The sequence below is a fragment of the Onychomys torridus genome, chromosome 8 (assembly GCF_903995425.1).
Source record: "Onychomys torridus chromosome 8, mOncTor1.1, whole genome shotgun sequence".
Classification (NCBI taxonomy): Eukaryota; Metazoa; Chordata; class Mammalia; order Rodentia; family Cricetidae; genus Onychomys; species Onychomys torridus.
Window position 1 is genome coordinate 38,540,947 of NC_050450.1, and position 20,363 is coordinate 38,561,309.

Genomic DNA, 20,363 nt, shown 5'->3' on the forward strand with positions numbered 1-20,363 from the left:
TTGTGACGACCTCCTCAGAGTCCTCCCTGACTTCACAATGCTTTTCTCAAGTTTGGCTGACATCTTTTGGGGTGTGGAGTCAAGAGTCCAGATGGGTGCCGTTCAGCTTTTCGGCCCTGCATTTTTTGGTGGAGTCAGGAATAAAACCCAAGGCCCCGCTTCATGCACATTAGGCAAGCACTCTGCATCCCTGGGGCTCTTTTAGCTCCTTTTTACAGAAGCACAAACATGAGCTTTCTGGCTCTGTGGCAAGAAGGGGGACACATCCCACAGGCTTTTAAGATTATTCTAAAAGAAAAATCAATGAAGGGAGTTACGTAATGCCAAGTTGTCGGGGCAGTGGAAGCTGGGGACCCTCCAGTCCCCCTGGAGTTGGACCACCCACACAGGATGAAAGAGGGCCACAGGGCTGGGGTTTGACACTAAAATGAATCCACCCCTGGGGCGGGGGTGGGGCAGGGGGCGGGACCCCGAGGACTGTACACAGGAGTGGTGGAGAGGCTGTTAGAGATACCCAGAGGACAGAGGGGAGGCAGAACGAGGCCTAAGGTAAATACACAGCGGCAAAGCTGGGCACCCCAGGTTGGCAGAAAACTCCCTGGGACACAGAGGTTCAAGAGGGCTTGCCAGTCTTGGAAGCCAGCTCCAGGAGGACAGAGGAGCAGCCCTGGATGGAGGGCTGCGGTCTACTAGAGGAGGCTGTACGAGCTGTCCCCACGTCCGTCTGTGTGCTTGGGTCAGGAGCACTCCTTCCTGGCTGAGAATGCCAGCTGACCCCTCACTTGGCCAACTTGGTTTTAGTTTGCTTCTCCAAGCAAGGCCATTGTGGTGGTTCAAACAGGAATGGCCCCCAGGGACTCGTGTGTTTGAATGGTTGGCCCATAGGGAGTGGCACCATTGTCACTGTGGGGGTGGGCTTTAAGGGCTCATATATGCTCAAGCTCTGCCCAGTGGGGCACAGAGTCCTCTGTTGCCTGTGGATCATGATGTAGAGCTCCCAGATCCTTCTCCAGCACCATGTCTGCCTGCATGCTGCCATGACGATAATGGACTAAACCTCTGAAACTGTAAAGCAGGCCCAATGAAATGTTTTCCTTTATAAGAGTTGCTGTGGGGGCTGGAGAGATGGCTCAGCAGTTAAGAGCACTGGCTGCTCTTCCAGAGGACCCGGGTTCAATTCCCAGGAACTACATGCTGGTTCACAACCATCCATAATGAGATCTGGTGCCCTCTTCTGACCTGCAAGCATATATGTAGGCAGAACACTGTATATACAATAAATAAATAAATAAATAAATCTTAAAAAAAAAAAAAAAAAAAAAGAGTTGCTGTGATCATGGTGTCTCTTCACAGCAAAGACACCCAAACTAAGACAGCCACCATCCTGTCTCCTCTCTGATGCTGTAATCGAACCTTTGCTTGGCCCTCTCCTGGATGCTGCACACTTAGGTACAGGGTCCAAGGCTCAGAAAAGTGTAGGACCAGGAATCTGATGGCTTCATCCCCTTTCTAGGTCTTTTCCTTCCTCTGTCACCCCTTAACCTGAGACTTACCCTGTGGGGTGATTGAGACCCCCAAAGCTGGGGGCTAGGCTACATGTTGAGGAAGATTCTGGAAAGATAAAGGCTAAGCAGGGTGGGAGGGTGGGGGTGGGGCGGCTATGAGGAGATCAGAAACCCAGTCTTAGGCAGTTCAAAGGCCTGGGCCTGGAGGGGCCCCAGTGAAAAGCCATTCAAGGAGAGATAGGGGCTGCCCAGTTAAGAGATGGAAGAGCAGTCAATGTCTCCCTATTACTCCCAGAGTAATGACACATGCCCAAAGCCTGGGTACAACTGTCCTCTAAGGACTTTCTCAGACAGTTACCTGTGCTGCACCAGCATTTTGTGGACCATCTGTACTCCTGAGCTCTGGAACCCATGTTGACCCTCACCTAACTCTTCCCAGGCCAGCTCCCTTCTTCCTGTTCAGCCTCCAGGGATGCTTAACTCCTCCATACTCTTGTGCCAGTGTCTCTCTCTAGTTGTGAGACCCCTTTGCTTAGCTGATGTTCCCAAGCAGGCACACAGGGGGCCCTTGACCAGCATTTGTGAGGTGCCTGAGCCCTCAGCAAATGTTAGTTCAACGAAATAAAAAGTACAAATGGCAGTTAGGCCTCATGATGTTGTAATCTCAACCACTCAGGAGACTGAAGCAAGAGGATTCACAGTTTCAAGGCCTCAGAGAAATCCTCTCTCAAAACTAAAACAGTAAATAAACAAAAGTCTGGAGATATAACTCAATGGTAGAGCACTTGCCTAGCATACGGGAAAGTCTGGATCCAGTCCCCAGTAACACACACACACACACACACACACACACACACACACACACACACACAAGTAAAATTACAGAAGGTGTTGTGACTACTGTTTTAGACTAGGTTCTTCTACCAGGCCCAATAGACAAGACTAAAAACCAAAATGGAATCAGTACCTTGTAGAGGTCAGAAGACAACTTTTGGGAGTTCTCTTCTGCCGTGTGGGTCTCTGGGGGTACAACTCAGGTCTTCAGGCTCCATGACAAATGTCTTTACACACTGAGCCATCTCTATAGCTTGTTTTTGTTTGTTTGATGAGGGGCTCTTGGGATGAAGTGATAGCCTAGCAGTTAAGAACACTGACTGTTCTTTCAGAGGACTTGGGTTCAATTCCCAGCACCCACATGGCAGCTCACAACTGTCTGTAACTCCAACACCCTCACACAGACATATATGCAGGCAAAACACCAATGCACATAAAATAAACATTGAAAAAAATTAGAAAAGACAAAAGCAAACCCAAGTAACAAAATAATTTTGTGCTCACTTAGGCAGCACATCTACTAAAATTGGAACAATACAGAGAGAGAGAAAAAAGATGGGGTCTTGCTGTGCAGCCCTGACGAGAGTCTGTAATCATTGTATAGACCAGGCTGGCCTCAGACTTTCAATAATCCTTCGGCTTCTGTTTTCTGAATGCTGGAGTTACAGGTGTGGGAAACCTTCACAGACTCAGTTTGGTTTGGATCTGTTGTAGCCAAGAGTACTGACCTGACATCTCCCTAGACCCCATGTCTACTCCAGAGTTCCAGAGGAGGCCACTGTGATAATGGCTAGAAGCCTGTGCCACACCCTGACCCTCAAACCACCAGCAATTCCTGTTGATTCTAATTCCTAATAGCAACGGTAATAACTTCATGTATCTTTTATGCCAGGAAATGTTCTGAGTTTTATATATCTATAAAATCAACCCGCTCTCTTAATGTGAGACCTTGTGATTAGTTCCTGCCAAGGACCTGAGACAGTAAAAGCCACAGACTCATGACAAGGCAAGTGTCTCTCCATTTGCTAATACCAAAGCTTCTAGAGCTTTCTTTCCTCTACCAGGGAAGCCTTGTTCCAGCAGCTATCTCTGAAGCCTGGGCAAGAACTAACTGAGTAGGTCTGTCAGAGTCCTTGATGGACTGCAGCTTTGATAAGTATGTTTTCATTAAAACATTCCTACCCCTTGTGATGGCGCACGCCTTTAATCCCAGCACTCTGGAGGCAGAGCCAGGTGGATCTCTGTGAATTTAAGGTCAGCCTGGTCTACAGAGTGAGATCCAGGAAAGGCACCAAAACTACACAGAGAAACCCTGTCTCAGAAAAACAAACAAACAAACAAAAGAAGATAGAATCTTGGAGCTCATTTTATATATAGTATAAGCTGGTGTGGGACTCACAGAGATCTGCCTGCCCCTGCCTCTTGAATGCTGGAGTAAAGGCTACCAGGCTCAGCCCAAATATCAACTTAGATTTTTTTTTTTAAATTGTGTGTGTGTGTGTGTGTGTGTGTGTGTGTGTGTGTGTGTGTGTGTACTACAGTGCACATGTAGCGGTCAGAGGACAACTTGTGGGAATCCACTCTCTCCTTGCACCATTCAGGTCCTTGGGATGGAATGGCTTGGCAGGAAATGGCTTCACTCTCAGTGACATCTCACCATTGTGTATCAACTTAATGAGGAGGGATTACAGGCAAACAAATGATTTTTAGGGAAGATAACATGACTCATAAATTCTTCTGTAAGAGCGCCCATTTGAGTGTGCCTGATTATCTCTGGCGTTGAGGCTCTGAGATTTAATCATTTTCTGGTTAATTCCAGCAGAGAGCACTCTGGGAGATTATGCTTTGAGGCACATGAAGGAGCTTAGGTGAAAGCCTGTTCCCAACTGTGCTCAGCCTTCAATTCCAGCACTTGGGGAGCCATAGTGGGTAAATCTCTGTGATTCAAGGCCAGCCTGTCCTGCATATCAAGTTCCAGGACAGCCAGGACTACATAGAGAGACCCTATTTCAAAAATAAACAAGCAAACAAATAAAATAAAAGCCTGTTCTCAAGTGCTGTCAGCTCAGAACAATTTCTATGCAGTAGTGGTTAAATGGTGCATTCTGGACTTGACCTCCAACAGCCTGCTCTGGTAGCGGCCTCCTGGCTTCCCCTCATTCCACTTGTAGTCCACAGGAAGGCTCATCTCGAGATTTAAGTGTAAACTCTGGGTCCTGTCCTTCCTGCTTTTTGTTTTGATTTTTGAGACAGGGTTTCTCTGTGTAACAACAGCTCTGTCTGTCCTAAAACTTGGCATTGTAGCCCAGACCGGCCTCAAACACACAGAGATCCTCTTGCCTCTGCCTCCTGAGTGCTGGGATTAAAGGCAATGGCACCACCACCATCCCAGCCCCTCTTCCTGCTTTTTGATCTCAGGACAGAACCTCCAATCAGCAGATGAGTACTGAAATCACAGCACTTGAGAAGTGGAGACTGGAGGAGGACCCAAAATTTAAGACTAGCCTTGGCTACACTGGATCAAAAAAGAAATAAGGAAAAAATAACTAACTAAATTCCTGACAAGGTACATAAAGATCCTTCCCCAGCAAGCCCAGGGCCAGGACCTTACTGGGCTCTCTATCTGTACTGGTGGGGAAGCGGGCACTGTCCCTTTAAGATTCATTTGTATATGCTGAGGACAATTTCTGTGAGACCCCACCTCCTCTCCCCAGGTCCTACATTAAACCCATTTTCCCTAGGATGCCCTCTGCCCTTCCAGGCACGATTACCTTCCCCCATTATAATCTTGCCAAGCTCCATGAACCTTGCCTCTCCAGCCCCGGGCAAGGTGGACAGGTTCTGGCAGGGCAGTGGCCAGATCAACATCAAAGCATTCATGTTTGTATTTTTTTGTTTGGTTCATTTTTGTTTCTAGAGACAACCTTTACTCTGTAGGCCAGGTGGCCTGGTACTCACTATACAATCCAACTAGAAGTAATTCTTCTGCCTCAGCCACCCAGGTGCTGGGATTATGAGCATATGCCACCATTTTAAGAAATGTGTTACTTACTCCTTTTGTTTTTAAGTGTATTGGAGTGTTTTGCTTGCATGAATGTATGGATCCAATGTGAGCACAGTGTTCTCAGAGGAGAGAGACTTGTGAGCTGCCGTGGGTATTGGGAATCAAACCCTTTCCCTCTTAACAACTGAACTATTGGGGCTGGAGAGATGGCCCAGTGGTTAAGAGCTCTGACTGTTCTTCTAGAGGTCCTGGGTTCAAGTTCCAGCTCCCACATGGCAGCTCACAACTGTCTGTAACTCTAAGATCTAACACCCTCACATAGATATACCTGCAGGCAAAATACCAATACCAATGCAAATAAAAATAAATAAATTGCTTTAAAAGATAATTGAACAATTAGCTGGACTCTTAATCCTCTTGCATCCCCCTCTCAAAAACTGAAATTAGAGATTTATCCCACAGACCCATGTTTTATAAGCCAAGGCCTTATAACAAGCCACTGAAATGTAAATGTCAGAAAAATATTTGTGAAAACATATATAAATATTCATGGTTCTTCTTCAGGAGTTCAAGGCCAAGCTGAGTTACACAAAACTGATTCAGTCTAAGGGAGAAACAGAGCCAGGTGGTAGTGGCTCACATCTTTAAACCCTAGGGAGGTGGAGACAGGAATATAAGGTGGGTGGAGACAGGATTTTGGGCGCCCATTCAGTCTGAAGATTTGTAGAGACAGAAGGCCTGTTCAGTCTGAGATTTCCCCTACACACACACACAAGGTTTTTCTGTGTAACAGCCCAGGCTCTCCTTGGAACTCACTTTGTAGACCAGGCTGGCCTCGAACACACAGAGATCCTCCTGCCTCTGCCTCTTGAGTGCTGGATTAAAGGCATACACCACCACCGACCAGCCCCACCCCCACAGACCAGCCCCATGATTCTTAACTTGTAAGATCTAGAGGCAGGACTAATATCAGAAATATCAAGTTACTACCATGAGTGTAGCCGTTCTTTTGAAGTGTCTGCCACACCTCTAGTTGAAGGAGATGAAAATCCTAGTGATTTCTGTTGTGACAGTCACATAGACTGGGAAATCCACAGGCTGCTTCATAGTTGAAGGACACATCGAGGCTATGTGAAAACATGCATGGATTTCATACTCTTCTCAGCTCTATTCCTGGCCTCTCCCCCGAGGCTGAGCTCCTAGACCACCTCCAAAGGTTGTCCCAGAACAATGGCTAAGAGCTGTGATCGGAACAGCTGGGTGTCACTCGGGCTTTTAATCCCAGCCCTGGTCTGAACAGTGAGTTACAGGCCAGCCAGTGTTACGTAGTGAGACCCCAAATCTGACAAAGGAAGAAGAAGGGATGACTGTATCTTCACTGTGTGAAAAGTGAGGAGAACAGAGGAAGAAACACCCACAGCTAGGGTTTGAAAAGGAAAGCCATGTGGCCCCCTCTTCCTGAGTGAGTCATTAGGACCTGAAGCTGAGCCTCAGGTGAAGGTGTGTCACCAGCTACGAGACAACATGAAGAGCCAGGAAATGTCTGGAGGGATGTGGGGTGGCAAACAGGCCCAGATTGATTACCACAAAGGCACAGGGCAGTGGAAAATAGGACACGTGCCCGGCAACCGCAGCCCCATTTTTTGTTTTGGTTTTTCAAGACAGGGTTTCTCTGTAGCTTTGGAGCCTGTCCTGGAACTTGCTTTGTAGACCAGGCTGGCCTTGAACTCACAGAGATCCACCTGCCTCTGCCTCTGGAGTGCTGGGATTATAGGCGTGGGCCACCACCGCCCGGCCCCGAAGCTCCATTTTAAAAGGAGAAGCCTGCAGGTAGAAAGGCTGCTTGAGGTCCTAGCCCTGGGACATTGGCTCTACGTGATACCATGGCCCTGCTCCCCACATATCAGGGGCCTTCATGGGCTTCTCCTCATTCCTGCTCCCCTACTCCAAGATAGTCATGGGATGGAGGAGGAGCTCAAACATGGTCACTGATGAAGGGCGACCCTACTTGGTCTTAACAGTCAAGGGTGAAAACTGAAAGATCAGACAAGCAGAGCAGTCAACCACTAGAGAGTTCTTCACTCTATGAATTCTCAGACTGAATGGGCCTTCTGTCTCTACAAATCCTCAGCCTGGATGGGTGCCTGAGGGCCTGTCTCCATCTCCCTAGTGCTGGGATTAAGATGTGAACCACCACCACCTGGCTCTGTTTCTCTTTTAGACTGATGCACTTTGGTGTAGCCCAGGGTGGCCCCGTGAACTCATCTTCCTGTTTTCTCCTCCCAAGAGCTGGGATTAAAGGTGTGTGCCACTACTGCCTGGCCGCTATGGTTAACTAGTGGCTAGCTCTGCCCTCTGATCTCCAGGCAAGCTTTATTTGTCAGAACACAAACAAAATATCATACAACACACTGACAACCCATCTCCTTCACATCCACTGGTTTAATAATTGTAGCATTTTCCTCAAATCATCCCACTTTAAAACATAAATACACTTTTTTGTTTAGTTGATATTGGCAGTGAATGCTAACCACTGAGCTACATCTCCAGCTCTGATATACTTTTGTTGCTTGATTTTTAGGTGTGTGTGTGTGTGTGTGTGTGTGTGTGTGTGTGTGTGTGTGAGAGCACTCCAGTGCTTGTGCACATACCTATGGAGCTTGGGGGCTTCAAGGTTTCTGATCCCCATAGAGCTGGAGTTACAGGAAGCTGTGAGCCACCTGATATGGCTGCAGGGAACCTAACTCAGGTCCTCTGGAAGAGCAAGCAGTTAGTACTTTTAACCTTAACTGCTGAGCCATCTCTCCAACCTTATTGTTTGTTTTCGGGATAGTTGCGTTGTATAACGCTATTTAGAATTGTGAATTTTCTATGTATATCCAGCTGGTCTCAAACCTTTTTTTTTTTTTTTTTTTTTTTTTGGTCTGGAACTCACAGAGCTCCACCTGCCTCCGATGCCCAAGTGCTGGGATTAGTGGCATGTACCACGCTATACTGGCTGCACCATTTTTTGTTGTTTTGTTTTGTTTTTTTAAACAAAATTAAGACTTTATATGACGAAATAAAAACCTGCTATTCTTTGCAGCACAGAGAAGACTCCTATGGAAATACACACAAACCATAATAGTTTCCTTCAGAAGACTCCAACAAGATCAGGTGTGGAAATAAGGCTGTAGCCTGCTCTAAGTCATTCCAAACGGTGTCTTGCCTTCTGACCCCCTGACCCCTGCACCATCCCCAAGATTTCACTATGCAGGCCTGGCTGGTCTCCTGGGTGTGGGTGTGGGACACTGCAGTGTGCATGTATATCATCCTCACTGTAGCCTCTGCTTTCCTGAGACCACCCCCTACCTCCTCCTGCAACCCGGGTGCTTGCTCACACCCAAGCGCCACCCTCCCGAGCTGGGCCCTCAGGGACACACACACACACACACACACACACACACACACACACACACACTTGCTGCCACAGCTAGCATGCAGAGATCAGAGAGCAAACTACAGGAGTTATTTTACTCCTTCCACCCTGTGGATCCTGAGGAATGGAACCCGAGTGGTCACACTTGGTAGCAGTCATCACCGGGTCCTGCGTAGCTCCATTTTACAAAGTAGCATTTGGTTCCATTTTGAATGGCGGTGAGGCCCAATCAGGGAAGTAGACATGGCGCTACCAAAATGCACGCCCAGAAGCTGCCCCGGGCCCAGCCAGTCCTTTCATTGTGTGTCCAGTTACTGCTTCAGCAGAGCCCTGGGTGGGTGGATGCGGGGGGAGTCTGTAATGAGTCCTTATGTGAAAGTGCAAGACAAGACCAGCAATAAAGGCTGCGGCCGCTGCTGTACAAATCGGAGCCAGAGCCCGTTGTCACCCTGCAGACCTGGTGCCCCTCTAAACTGCAGGTTGAGCCTGACTGTCGCCCACAGCAACCCTGGCACCTCCGGGAAGCTAGCCGGCTGGGCTCTGGAGGGTGTTCCACACCTACAAACAACGACTGTTACTCCTGAGAGCGGCCCATTGTCCTTGTTCCACAGAGTAGGAGCGCCTCCCCCGTCCACAGCATACCATCCGAGGCGCAGCAGAGAATGTCCTGGGAAGGCAGAACTGGTGGGCGCAGGAGAGGGCAGGGGGCACTCCTGGCCGCTCCTGTCAGCTAGAGATCACCTCAGCCGGGCCACTCGGGTCCCCCTCCCAAGCCTAGACCCTCTCGGTCGGGAGGAGGGCTTGAGGTCTGGGTGTGGGGAGTTGCCCGTGAGATCTTCCTGAGGGCAGGCTCGTGGGGCTGGCACCTCCGCAAGTCTGTCCCTGCTGCACAGCAGCTGACCCTCACTCGTCACTACCGCGGCCTCGACTTTCCTGAGACTAGACCACCTCTCCCTCAGGGTGCGCTATTCCACGCGAGCGCCGTGCTTCCCGAGCTCGGCCCACGGGGGATCCCGGGCGCTGGCCTCCCACCCCGCCCCCTCGCGGTGCTCCCCGCGGCAGCGGGTGATGCGGCCCCTTTAAATCCCGGCCGCCCCGCCCTTCGCCGTCGACTCGGCGGCGGTCCCGGATCCAGCCGGGCCGCGGCTCTTGCCGCCTTGCCCAACCCTGCCCGGCCCGGGCCCAGCCTCCGACCGAGGCCGCTAGCGCCGCGCGCCGCGGAGGAGCAGCCCGTCCGGCCCCCGCCCGTCCCTCTTCCCGCCCAGACCGCAGCCGCCTCTTCCGGGCCCGCAGCTCCCCCGCGCTCCGGGGCCGGGGCCCCCGCCGCCTCCCGGCCCCCGCGCCCCGGCCCCGGTTCCCCGGGCCATGCGGCCTCGGCCCCGCCGGCGCCCGCCGCGCACCGGGGGAGATGAGGCTCCGCAATGGCACCTTCCTGACGCTGCTGCTCTTCTGCTTGTGCGCCTTCCTGTCGCTCTCCTGGTACGCGGCGCTCAGCGGCCAGAAAGGTGAGCCCCCACCCGGTCGCCGCCGCCCGCGCAGGCCCGCTCCCGGTGCACCTGAGCCCCTCCCATCCTCGCCCCACTTGTTTGCTGCCGCCGGCGGAATGAAATTCCCCGGGCCGGCCGGGCCGAGGAGGACGAGCGGTGACCAGGTCCCCGTCTCTCTGCCTGCGCTTAGCCCATGCCAGGCGCGGGCGCTCCCACTGGCAAGTTGAAGACCTATGGAGTTACCACATAGATGGGCAGAGGCACAAGGTCACAGAGGTAGTTGTGATCGGGTGGACCCGGAGAACCCACTGCCGGCTCGTGGACAAGGGCAGGCACAGTGTTGTTGAGGCAGGTGAGGAGCTACGGCCAAGGCCTCCATCCTCCTGCCTCATCGACGTCTGTGCCCCTGTGAGTGCTGCTCCCTGGAGGCCTACAGCCTTCTCCATGGCACCGGGCCCCAGGACTCCTCTGGAGGGCCTCCTGATGAGCTAGCCCAGGAGCCCTGATACGTGATCATCTTGTGGGGTTTCCTTGGCCCACCCCCAGCTCCCTGATACACCTTTGAAGCTTGGGCAGGCTGGCCAGTCCTCTTGGGAGTAGAGGGGTGCAGGCCCTGACACTGTCAGGAGTTGTGAGCTAGCTTGAGTGGTTTGAGCTGACCGGGAACTGAGGATCTGAGAGGCCATGATCCACCCAGCCTGAACACAGGAGGCTCTTCCAAAAGCTGCTTCCTTCCTTCCTGCCTTCTGGTCTTCCTGTCATGTCAGGCTGGGGCAAGTTAGCCCTCTTCCTCCCTCAGACAGGCTTTCTGTGGCCCAAGGTGATGCTAAATGAGTCTGGGGAAAGAGGCATGGGGAAAGTCCAACTCACACCACCTGGCTCCTGCCAGCCCAGGCCAGGCCAGCCTTCTCTAGGATTTGTCCTGTTCTGGTGGAAGCCTGGACTGGCTTTGAGAGAATCACAGGCCAGGAACTCTGAGGAGAGATTTCCTAGAGCCTGACACAGAGAGAGTGTGGTCAGGGCAGAGGCTGTGGGATGGGATGAGCTATCTGGGAAAAGGTATGGCCGAGGTGGAGTTCTCGGGAGGTAGGGTATGTCACTCAGGAGGATACATTTTGAGCCCTTGGCAGAGAGGCCATTAAAGGCCATGGAGACTGTAGTGGAGCCATGCTTGCAGAACTGGGACCGGGTTGTCCCATTGTGGGCAGGGCCATTAGCCTTTGTGTCTCATCCTCAGTTAGGCAATGTGTGCTTCCTACAACCGTCACATGTCCCCATCTGATGGCAAGACACCTCCTGAGAGAGTCACCACCCTGAGGCTGGCACTCTGGGGACCTGGGGAGCAAGAGAGCCAGAGAAGGGTGGGGCTCAGGTGCAGAGTTCTTCTTCCTGAGGGACAGCAGGCCCAGGAGCCTGTGCCATGGAGAGGGCGGTAACTGGGCCAGCCCTGCCTGTCCAGGGGCTGTACTGTTTCCAAGGGTGGTCCAGCCAGGCCGGGTATCTGGAAGTCAGGAATCTGGGCTGTGGTGAACTGTTCTCGTTCTTCCATGCAGACAACTCAGTAGCAAGCTCACAGTGAAGCCAGACTCAGCCAGTCAGCCACTCGATCGGAGCTGGCTTCCAGTGTGCAGAGGATATAGAGCTCAGGAGAAGGCCCAGTACTTCAGGGAAAGGCAGAAGAACCGGAAGGGAGGATGTAGGCAGAGAGCCAGAGAGGGAGGAAACAGCAGGAGCAGGGGTCACCCTAGAAGCCTGGGTTAACAACGGGAAGGACCCCGACTTGGCCAGATGCACCCAGGGTTCAGGACCCAGGTTCAAATGCAGCCTTGATTCTATCTGTTGAAGCAGCCAGATGTGCAGGAATCAAACTACAGCCTCAGCCAAGCAGCTGCTGAGCTTTTCCTGAGGGGAGGCAGAGCTGCAGCGCCCTCCTCAGTGCCCAGCTTAGCCTCTCACTGGACTGGATAGCAGTGATGGACCCTTCATCCCCTAGAGTCCTTGGAGGCTACAAAACCTGGAGACAGTGGACACCTGCCACTCTCTACCTCTGCCCCTACCTTCTTGCAGGTTCATAGCAGACCTTTGGCTAGGCTTGCATCCTCCTATGGCCCCAAGCCTATTTCCCCTTCTCTGTACAGTGTACAAAGTTTGTACCCCAGCTTGGCTCTGAAATCTGTTTCCTCTGCCAAGATAATGTGGTTTATGGGCCTCGGGGCATATTTAATTATCCTGCTTGCAGAGCATCCCAGGTCCTACAGCTGGTATAGTCTATTATGGTATGACCACTACTGCTGACCACCCCTGGGCCAGCTCCATCCTGCTTCTCTGGGCTAGGAAAGTGTGGATGGAAGCCAGGGTCCTCTGCTTCCCAGGAAGCCCTGTCCTGACCTCCTCCACACACCCGGAGAGACCAAAGACTCCCCAGGCCCCCATCACTGACCTACCTCACTACCCAGCCCACTAAAGGTGTGGGGTGCTAGGATGAACTAGTCAAGTCCCTCACTTTAAGAACAACCCATAGAGAGGTAATCACACAGCTTCAGTTTCTGGATTTGAAGGTTACAAGGATGGAGGGAACCCCCCGCCCCAAGTCAGTAGACCTGGGAATAGATCACCGGGCTCTTACAGGAAGCAACGCCAGGCAGAACAGGGCCAGAAAAGTATGGTGGGCCACCAAAGGAAAGGTCCTGTGGAGTTCAGAGAAATGACGGCAGGGTTGGTGTGTGGACAGCAGCCAGGCCCAGGAACCCAAGGGGCCCATTACTTTCTGGTAAACAGTTGAAGCACAGGCCTTAGGAAGGGAGGCCAGGACAGGGATCCAGCTGTGCCCGGCCTCACCAATCAGGATGGTTCAGGGACATGCCACCCACCATGGCCTACCTGAGACCGTCTAATGTAGGAGAGCTTGGCTTACTTCCAGAGCAGAGAAGGTCTGGTGGAAGCATACACAAGAGTCACAGATCACTGTTACTTCCCCTGTCCCCTTCCATGGCCCTACCTCAGGGCTGCTTGGGACACTGCCAGAGGCCCAGGCTGCCCCTTAGCTGCACTATGAGGGGAAGGCAGGGGCTTCCCTTCCAGGCTGAGGGAGGCACCTGTCTGTCTAGGCCACTGTGAACCACCTCCCTGGCTGTCTCTGCCAGCCTGGGCACCCTCAACAACCCTGTCTGTTGTTGGTATAGCCCAGTGCTGGGAGGGTGAGATTGGGGGTGGGCTCTCAGTGTTCAAGGGTCATGTTTCCAGGGTAACCTGGCCCCTGAGCCCAGCTCTGAGTCTCACAGATCCTGTAACTTGACTCTCCCTCTTCCTCCCCCTTCGGGGCTGTACCTAAGCCTGGGTGTGGCCTGGGACTTTAGCATAATACTGGGTGTGTGTTGGGGGGCCTCCTTGGGCAAGGGATGCCTCAACAGAAGCCACTTGACTCTTCTGTCTCCAAGCCTCTCCCCTTCCCTCCATGTTCCTCCCTTCGACCCAAGTAGCACAGGGGTCTCTGCCCTGGCTGAGGAGGAAGTGTCCTGAAATGACTTCTTTGCCTTGAGCCTCACCTTTGGTTTATAGGCTCGAGGGGTAACTCACCCCACCTTCTGGGGCTGTCTGCCCACCAAGAATTGGATGCCTGGGGATGGGATGGGATTTGGAAAGGCTTCCTAGACTCAGAGAGAAGGCCTTGAAGGCTAGGCCAGAAGAAATGGCCTGTGCAGAAGCTGACAAAGGAGAGGGAGGTGTGTGTGTGTGTGTTAACAAATAAAGAGGCCAAAAGGCAGCCAGACAAAGGCCTTGAGTGCCCAGGCTGGCAGGAGCTGCTGGCCCCTAGCCAGGGAGATGCTGCTGATCCTTCTTGCTGTTGATCCCTGTCAGGCCTTTGGGAACAGGTGCTTCTCACCCTGGGGACTCTCCTCCACCCTCAGGCAGCTCCCCTCAGAGTCCCAGTCACCCCTGCACCGCTCATGTCTGGGCCCAGCTGCTGCCAGCTCTGGAGTATAGCTGAGAGTCAGACCGTTCTCCTCGAGATGGCATGCAGGCCCTTCTAGGCGATCCAAGCCTAGCACACAGGTTGTCTGTCTGTGGTTGGGGCTCCTGCTGTGGACTGCTTGAGCATCCCTGGGCTAGTCAGCTTCATCTGTTGATCTGAACATGGGGGTGGCCTGGGCTCTGGGTGGGTGTGAGGTGGAAAGAACCCAGTGAGTGAACAATTTAGGGACAACCATGCACGCAGAGCAGCCTACCGCCGCCACCACACACACACACACACACACACACACACACACACACACACACACACTGCAGGAACACACAGTCACGGGCCTGTGCCCAGCTAGGCTCAGACCTTAGGGCTAGACTGGGGAGGCTGGCTGAATGGAGCCTTAAGGATGGAGTTGTCTGTCATCTCAGCCTTGAAGGGAAGGCAGGAGAGAGGCACAAGGCTGGCCTTTAGGAGCTCCTTAGGAAGGGCTGTGTCCTGGTGCCCTGCATGGGGGGGGGGGGGGGGCTCTGGGTATCTGACTCCCAGCAAGGGGTACAGTCTGCAAAAGCAAGAGGGGACTTTGGGAGCCCGTGGGTGGGGAGGGTTCAGTCTGTGCTTAGGACTAGCCTCTAGGACTGGGAGGTGGTCATACCACCTGATCCTCCCTTGGATACATTAAAGGATGAGATAAGTGGGGGGGGGGCACTGACAGCGTTAATCCTCTAGCTGGGGGCCCTTTGAGCCCAGGGTGAGCATCCGTGTGACTTCACATCAACTGGAATGTGCCCCATAGGTGTGGTGTGGCCGGCACCCCTTTACAGGTGTGCTCTCGCGCAGACAGAAGTTCAGTGATGACATGCTGTGGGACTGGGTCTGTAGGAAGCTTGTTCCCTGATGCTCGGCTGTGTGTGTCACCCCCCTACTCCCCACCAGGTGACGTGGTGGACATTTACCAGCGCGAGTTTCTGGCACTGAGAGACCGTTTGCACGCGGCTGAGCAGGAGAGCCTGAAGCGCTCCAAGGAGCTAAACCTGGTGCTGGACGAGATCAAGAGGGCAGTGTCCGAGAGGCAGGCGCTGCGGGACGGAGAGGGCAATCGCACTTGGGGCCGCCTAACTGGTGAGCTCCTGCGGGAGGGGGTGGATGGTGGTCTGCAAGAGCTGGGCTGTTTCCGGTCAGGCCCAGCAACATCCGACCTGCCCCTTTCCCAACCACCCAGAGGATCCGAGACTGAAGCCGTGGAACGTCTCGCACAGGCACGTGCTTCATCTGCCCACCGTCCTCCACCATCTGCCGCACCTGCTGGCCAAGGAGAGCAGTCTGCAGCCCGCAGTGCGGGTGGGCCAGGGCCGCACCGGAGGTATGGGCGTGGCCCGGGAGGGGCGAGAGGCGGGCAGAGAGGCTGTCCCCGGAGCCCTGTCCAGTGTCACCCCTCCGCGCCCCTGCAGTGTCCGTGGTGATGGGCATTCCGAGCGTGAGGCGCGAGGTGCACTCGTACCTGACTGACACATTGCACTCGCTCATCTCCGAGCTGAGCCCGCAGGAGAAGGAAGACTCAGTCATCGTGGTGCTGATCGCCGAGGCGAGTGGCCCAGGGCCTGGGGATACAGGAACACGGAGGGGAAGACACACAGTAACTGTCCCCCCCAAAAATAAAGAGAAATACAGACAGAGCGGCGTGGGGGCGGGGCGGGAGGACAGGGACACAATCAGAATTGCAGTCGTTAGTTTCATTCACAAATGGATCGAGACAAAAAGTTAAAAAGAAAGATGAATCTTTGCGCCCCCTTGCGGAGACACTAGCTTTCTGGTTCCCTTCACCCCACACCTCTGACCCGGGACTGTGTATCTCAAAAGGCTATTCTCTGAGGTAACTCTGACCACGGCCAGGCGCAGCCCCTCATCTCTCAAGACGGGAAGTCACTCCTATTTAGGGGACATCTGAAGCTCACACTCCTGCTTCTCCCTCCCCCAGACCATTTGGGGTGGTAGCTAAGCTAAGTGTACTTGGTCTTTCCACAGACTGACCCACAGTACACCTCGGCAGTGACAGAGAACATCAAGGCCTTGTGAGTACCAGCAACCAGGAAAGGTTGCTGGAGGGAGGGCAGCCGGATGCCTACCCCCCCCCCCCCCCAGAGATCTGCCTTGTGTGGGGAGGGGCTTCCCTTCTCTGTTAAAAGGGAAAGTGTGTGAGGGCCCTCGCCTTTCTGGAGCCTGGTGCCTCAGGAGGCTAGTGGAGGAGAATGCTGGCTTAGTGAGCTTTCTGGGGCAGGGAGGGTCTGGAGTGCTTCCAGCCTTCTTTTGCCTCTGGAGACTGCACACCCACTGAACCTTCCCCACCTAGGTTTCCCACAGAGATCCATTCTGGGCTCCTGGAAGTCATCTCTCCCTCCCCTCACTTCTACCCTGACTTCTCCCGCCTTCGAGAGTCCTTTGGGGACCCCAAGGAGAGAGTCAGGTACTTATGCTCGGTGCTCCCCGGAGTCTGTTGGTGCTAGGCCACTGTCAGTGTCTCTTTGGAGGACCCTGTCTGGTGGGGGGGGGGGAGGGGGCAGGGGGGGCCCTAACTGCCTCAGTGGCTTCGCTGTGGTAGTCCACTGGGGGTGGAGTTGTCTCTGCTTCTGAAGCGCCTGCCCCTGGCCCATAGGTGGAGGACCAAACAGAACCTTGATTACTGCTTCCTCATGATGTACGCGCAGTCCAAAGGCATCTACTATGTGCAGGTCAGCCAGAAGCTTTTCTCCTGCCCACCTGAACCCTGTTTGACCCTGACCTTGCCTACTCTGCACATGGCCACACTTGGGTGAGGGACCCCACTTCTGCCCGGTGTCAGTCCTGGGTCCCAGCCCCTTACTGTTGCCTCTCTGTGCAGCTGGAGGATGACATCATAGCCAAGCCCAACTACTTGAGCACTATGAAGAACTTTGCCCTCCAGCAGCCCTCCGAGGACTGGATGATCCTGGAGTTCTCCCAGCTGGGCTTCATTGGTAGGCCACCCCCGTGCTGGTCCCACTAGCCAGGTGACAGCCCTTCAGTCCCTCCTGTGCCCTTCTATCTACCACCTCTCAGCCCCAGGACCTGCTAGTGAGCCTCTGTGCAAGTGCCCTTTGTATAAGGATGTCCAAGGGTCCCCAGCCCTGCCCTGTCTTCTTGGGCCCACACCTGCCTGAAGTCTACCCACGGGGTTTGCTGTAAGACGCTCCACATTGGCCCCCACTGGGATGAAGAAGTACTTTCCACTCAGAGCCCTTTTTCCTGACTCCTACCCTCAGGGAAGATGTTCAAGTCATTGGATCTGAGCCTGATTGTAGAATTCATCCTTATGTTCTACCGAGACAAGCCCATCGACTGGCTCCTGGACCACATCCTGTGGGTGAAAGTCTGCAACCCTGAGAAAGATGCGGTGAGCAGGGGATACTCGGAAACGGCACAGACGCTGCCAGCTCACACTGGGTTCCTGGCTGTGCCTCTGTGGCAAGGAGAGGCCACTGCTGGCTGAGGAAATCCCCTAGTTATCCTAAGGAAAGGCCCCATCCTTGGGGTCTGGACTGAGCTGAACCCTAAGGTGTCACTCTCGGTTCACAGAAACATTGTGACCGGCAGAAGGCCAACCTTCGGATCCGCTTCAAGCCGTCCCTTTTCCAGCACGTGGGCACTCACTCCTCACTGGCCGGCAAGATCCAGAAACTGAAGGTGGGGTATACCACAGAGTCAGGACAGAGCACAGTGGAGACAGGACTGGAGGATGGCCCTGATGCCTGCTGTTCCTCTCTAGGATAAAGATTTTGGAAAGCACGCCCTACGGAAGGAGCATGTCAACCCCCCAGCAGAGGTGAGCACAAGCCTCAAGACGTACCAGCATTTCACCCTGGAGAAGGCCTACCTGCGAGAGGATTTCTTCTGGGCCTTCACACCTGCTGCAGGAGACTTTATCCGCTTCCGCTTCTTCCAGCCACTGCGCCTTGAGCGGTCAGTGCTCCCTGGGAAAGGGGACAGGGTGAACACCAGTTAGAGGCCTTGGCATATATCTCTGGGTCTTTAGGTACCCCTTCTAAATCTCTGAGGGAATTATCTGCCCCCATCATCAACTAAGCCCACCATGGCTCAGTTTCCTTATTGAAAAGCACTACCCATAATAGTACTAACTGTCTTGTGAGGACTAAGGTAGATCTTTAGGTACTCAGTGATAACTATCACCACAGCCTCAGGGCAAGGCCCTGACTGCCTAGCACAGCCCATGGACTGTCCAAGATGGTGCCAAACCTCCCCCAGCACCTGGAAGCCCACCTAATATGTTTCTGGCCCAGGCATGGCCTCTTTGCTGGGCCTAGGCAGTATGCCTGGGCCGTACCTCACCTTTACCACAGCTCACCAGCCTGCTTGGTGCCTGTAGGTTCTTCTTCCGCAGCGGGAACATTGAGCACCCAGAAGATAAACTCTTCAACACTTCCGTGGAGGTGTTGCCCTTTGACGTGAGTATGGCAGGTATGGGTGAGGTCTGAGGCTGCCTCCTCCTGGCCAGACACTCCAGCCCTGCTGCTTTGCCCTCAGAACCCCCAGTCAGAGAAGGAGGCCCTTCAGGAGGGCCGCTCAGCCACTCTCCGGTACCCTAGGAGCCCTGATGGTTACCTCCAGATTGGTGAGTAGGGCAGGGCCTGTGTGGGCTGGGCTTTTGGGTGTGGCTTTTGGTTTTTACCTCTAGGTACTGCCCTCCCACAGGCTCCTTCTACAAGGGTGTAGCTGAAGGGGAAGTGGATCCTGCCTTTGGGCCCCTGGAAGCCCTTCGCCTCTCCATCCAGACTGACTCCCCAGTGTGGGTCATCTTGAGTGAGGTGAGATCGGCTGGGCACAGTGATTGGACTAGCCTCTAGACCATAAGAAGCCCCAAGGCACCTGCTCATCCGGAGCCTGACTCTTGCAGATCTTTCTGAAAAAGGCCGACTAAATGGAAGGCTTCCAAGGGTGCTCCATGGCCGGCTCTGGAGCCCACGGTTCCAAGGGTGTTGCTGCTGCTGCTGCTGCTGCCGCCGTCCCAAAGGACCAGGCCATATCCACCCCACCTGAAGGGTTCTGCCTGGAAGGCGGCTCGGGCTGGCCTGGGGTCCACCGCTGGCCCGGAGGCCCCAGAAGCTGGTGCTGCGCCGGGCCGCTGGAGGAGGCAGGCGGCCCCCACACTGTGCCTGAGGGCCGGCCTGCTGCCGCCCAAAAAGAACCGAACTGAACCGAACCGTTTGCCCCTGGCCGGTTGGCTTGAGCCAGGCCATTTTAGAAGAGCTTTTTCTTGGGCGCCCGCTGTGTGCGGCGCGAACACTGGAATGCATACACTACTTATGTGCTGTGTTTTTTATTCTTGGATACATTTGATTTTTTCACGTAAGTTCGCATATACTTCTATAAGAGCGTGACTTGTAATAAAGGGTTAATGAAGTGTATGCCTCATAGGTGCATGTTCTGGCCAGGCACATGAATGTCTGCCTGTCTGTATTTGGCCTGTCCCCATGGGTTCCCAAAACTTGCTGATGGCAGGGACTAGGGGAGTTCACCTATGCTGGGAGACTCTCATCCAGTGCTGGTGGGCTACTTGGTGAAGGTGACTTTGACCTCTGTCGTGCCAGGGAGTCCCAAACCCCCTTTTTACCATGTGAAGTGTCCCAGTGCAGTGTTGGCATACCTCAACACGGTCTCATTCCCACTTAGCAGGAAGGTCTTGGCCACTGAGTCAGTAACTGGAGGTTTCATGCACCCAAAGTTGTGCCTACCTATCCTATAGGAACCCCTTCCAAAGTGTTCTCATGTCATCTTGGGCTGGGCACATTACCCACCCCAACTATTGTAAAGACCTGAATCCCTGAGTACCTCAGTTCGGGGAGGTGTTGGCCAACTTGTCTATTGGTCATCCCCCTCCCCCCAAACACACACACACTTTCATGTTGGTCCTCAGTAGCTTTCTCCCTGCTCCTCCCCTGGTCTCAAATATTAGGATCGTGGTATGTGTGTGGCAGGAGTTGGGGGTAGTACAGGGGTTGAGACATTGCCGCAGCTTCCCAACTACTGGGATTACAACCATGAACCACAACCACTTGGCTCATACTATGGCCTTCTCTAAAATAAATGGGCCATCTCCACCCACCTCAGGGCCTCTGCACAC

General features: G+C 53.7%; 1 protein-coding gene across 1 annotated transcript; it reads left to right on the forward strand.

Moving 5' to 3' along the window:
- Window positions 1–9,598: 9,598 nt before the first annotated feature.
- On the forward strand, window positions 9,599–19,643 carry Mgat4b (alpha-1,3-mannosyl-glycoprotein 4-beta-N-acetylglucosaminyltransferase B). Its single transcript, XM_036195893.1, has 15 exons — window positions 9,599–10,266; window positions 15,146–15,331; window positions 15,432–15,572; window positions 15,661–15,794; window positions 16,235–16,281; window positions 16,560–16,673; window positions 16,863–16,938; window positions 17,088–17,202; window positions 17,488–17,618; window positions 17,801–17,908; window positions 17,991–18,184; window positions 18,609–18,687; window positions 18,767–18,854; window positions 18,935–19,047; window positions 19,137–19,643. Exons 1-15 carry the CDS (start codon window positions 10,170–10,172, stop codon window positions 19,158–19,160), a joined length of 1,647 nt encoding a protein of 548 aa, XP_036051786.1. The 5' UTR covers window positions 9,599–10,169; the 3' UTR covers window positions 19,161–19,643.
- Window positions 19,644–20,363: the final 720 nt, after the last annotated feature.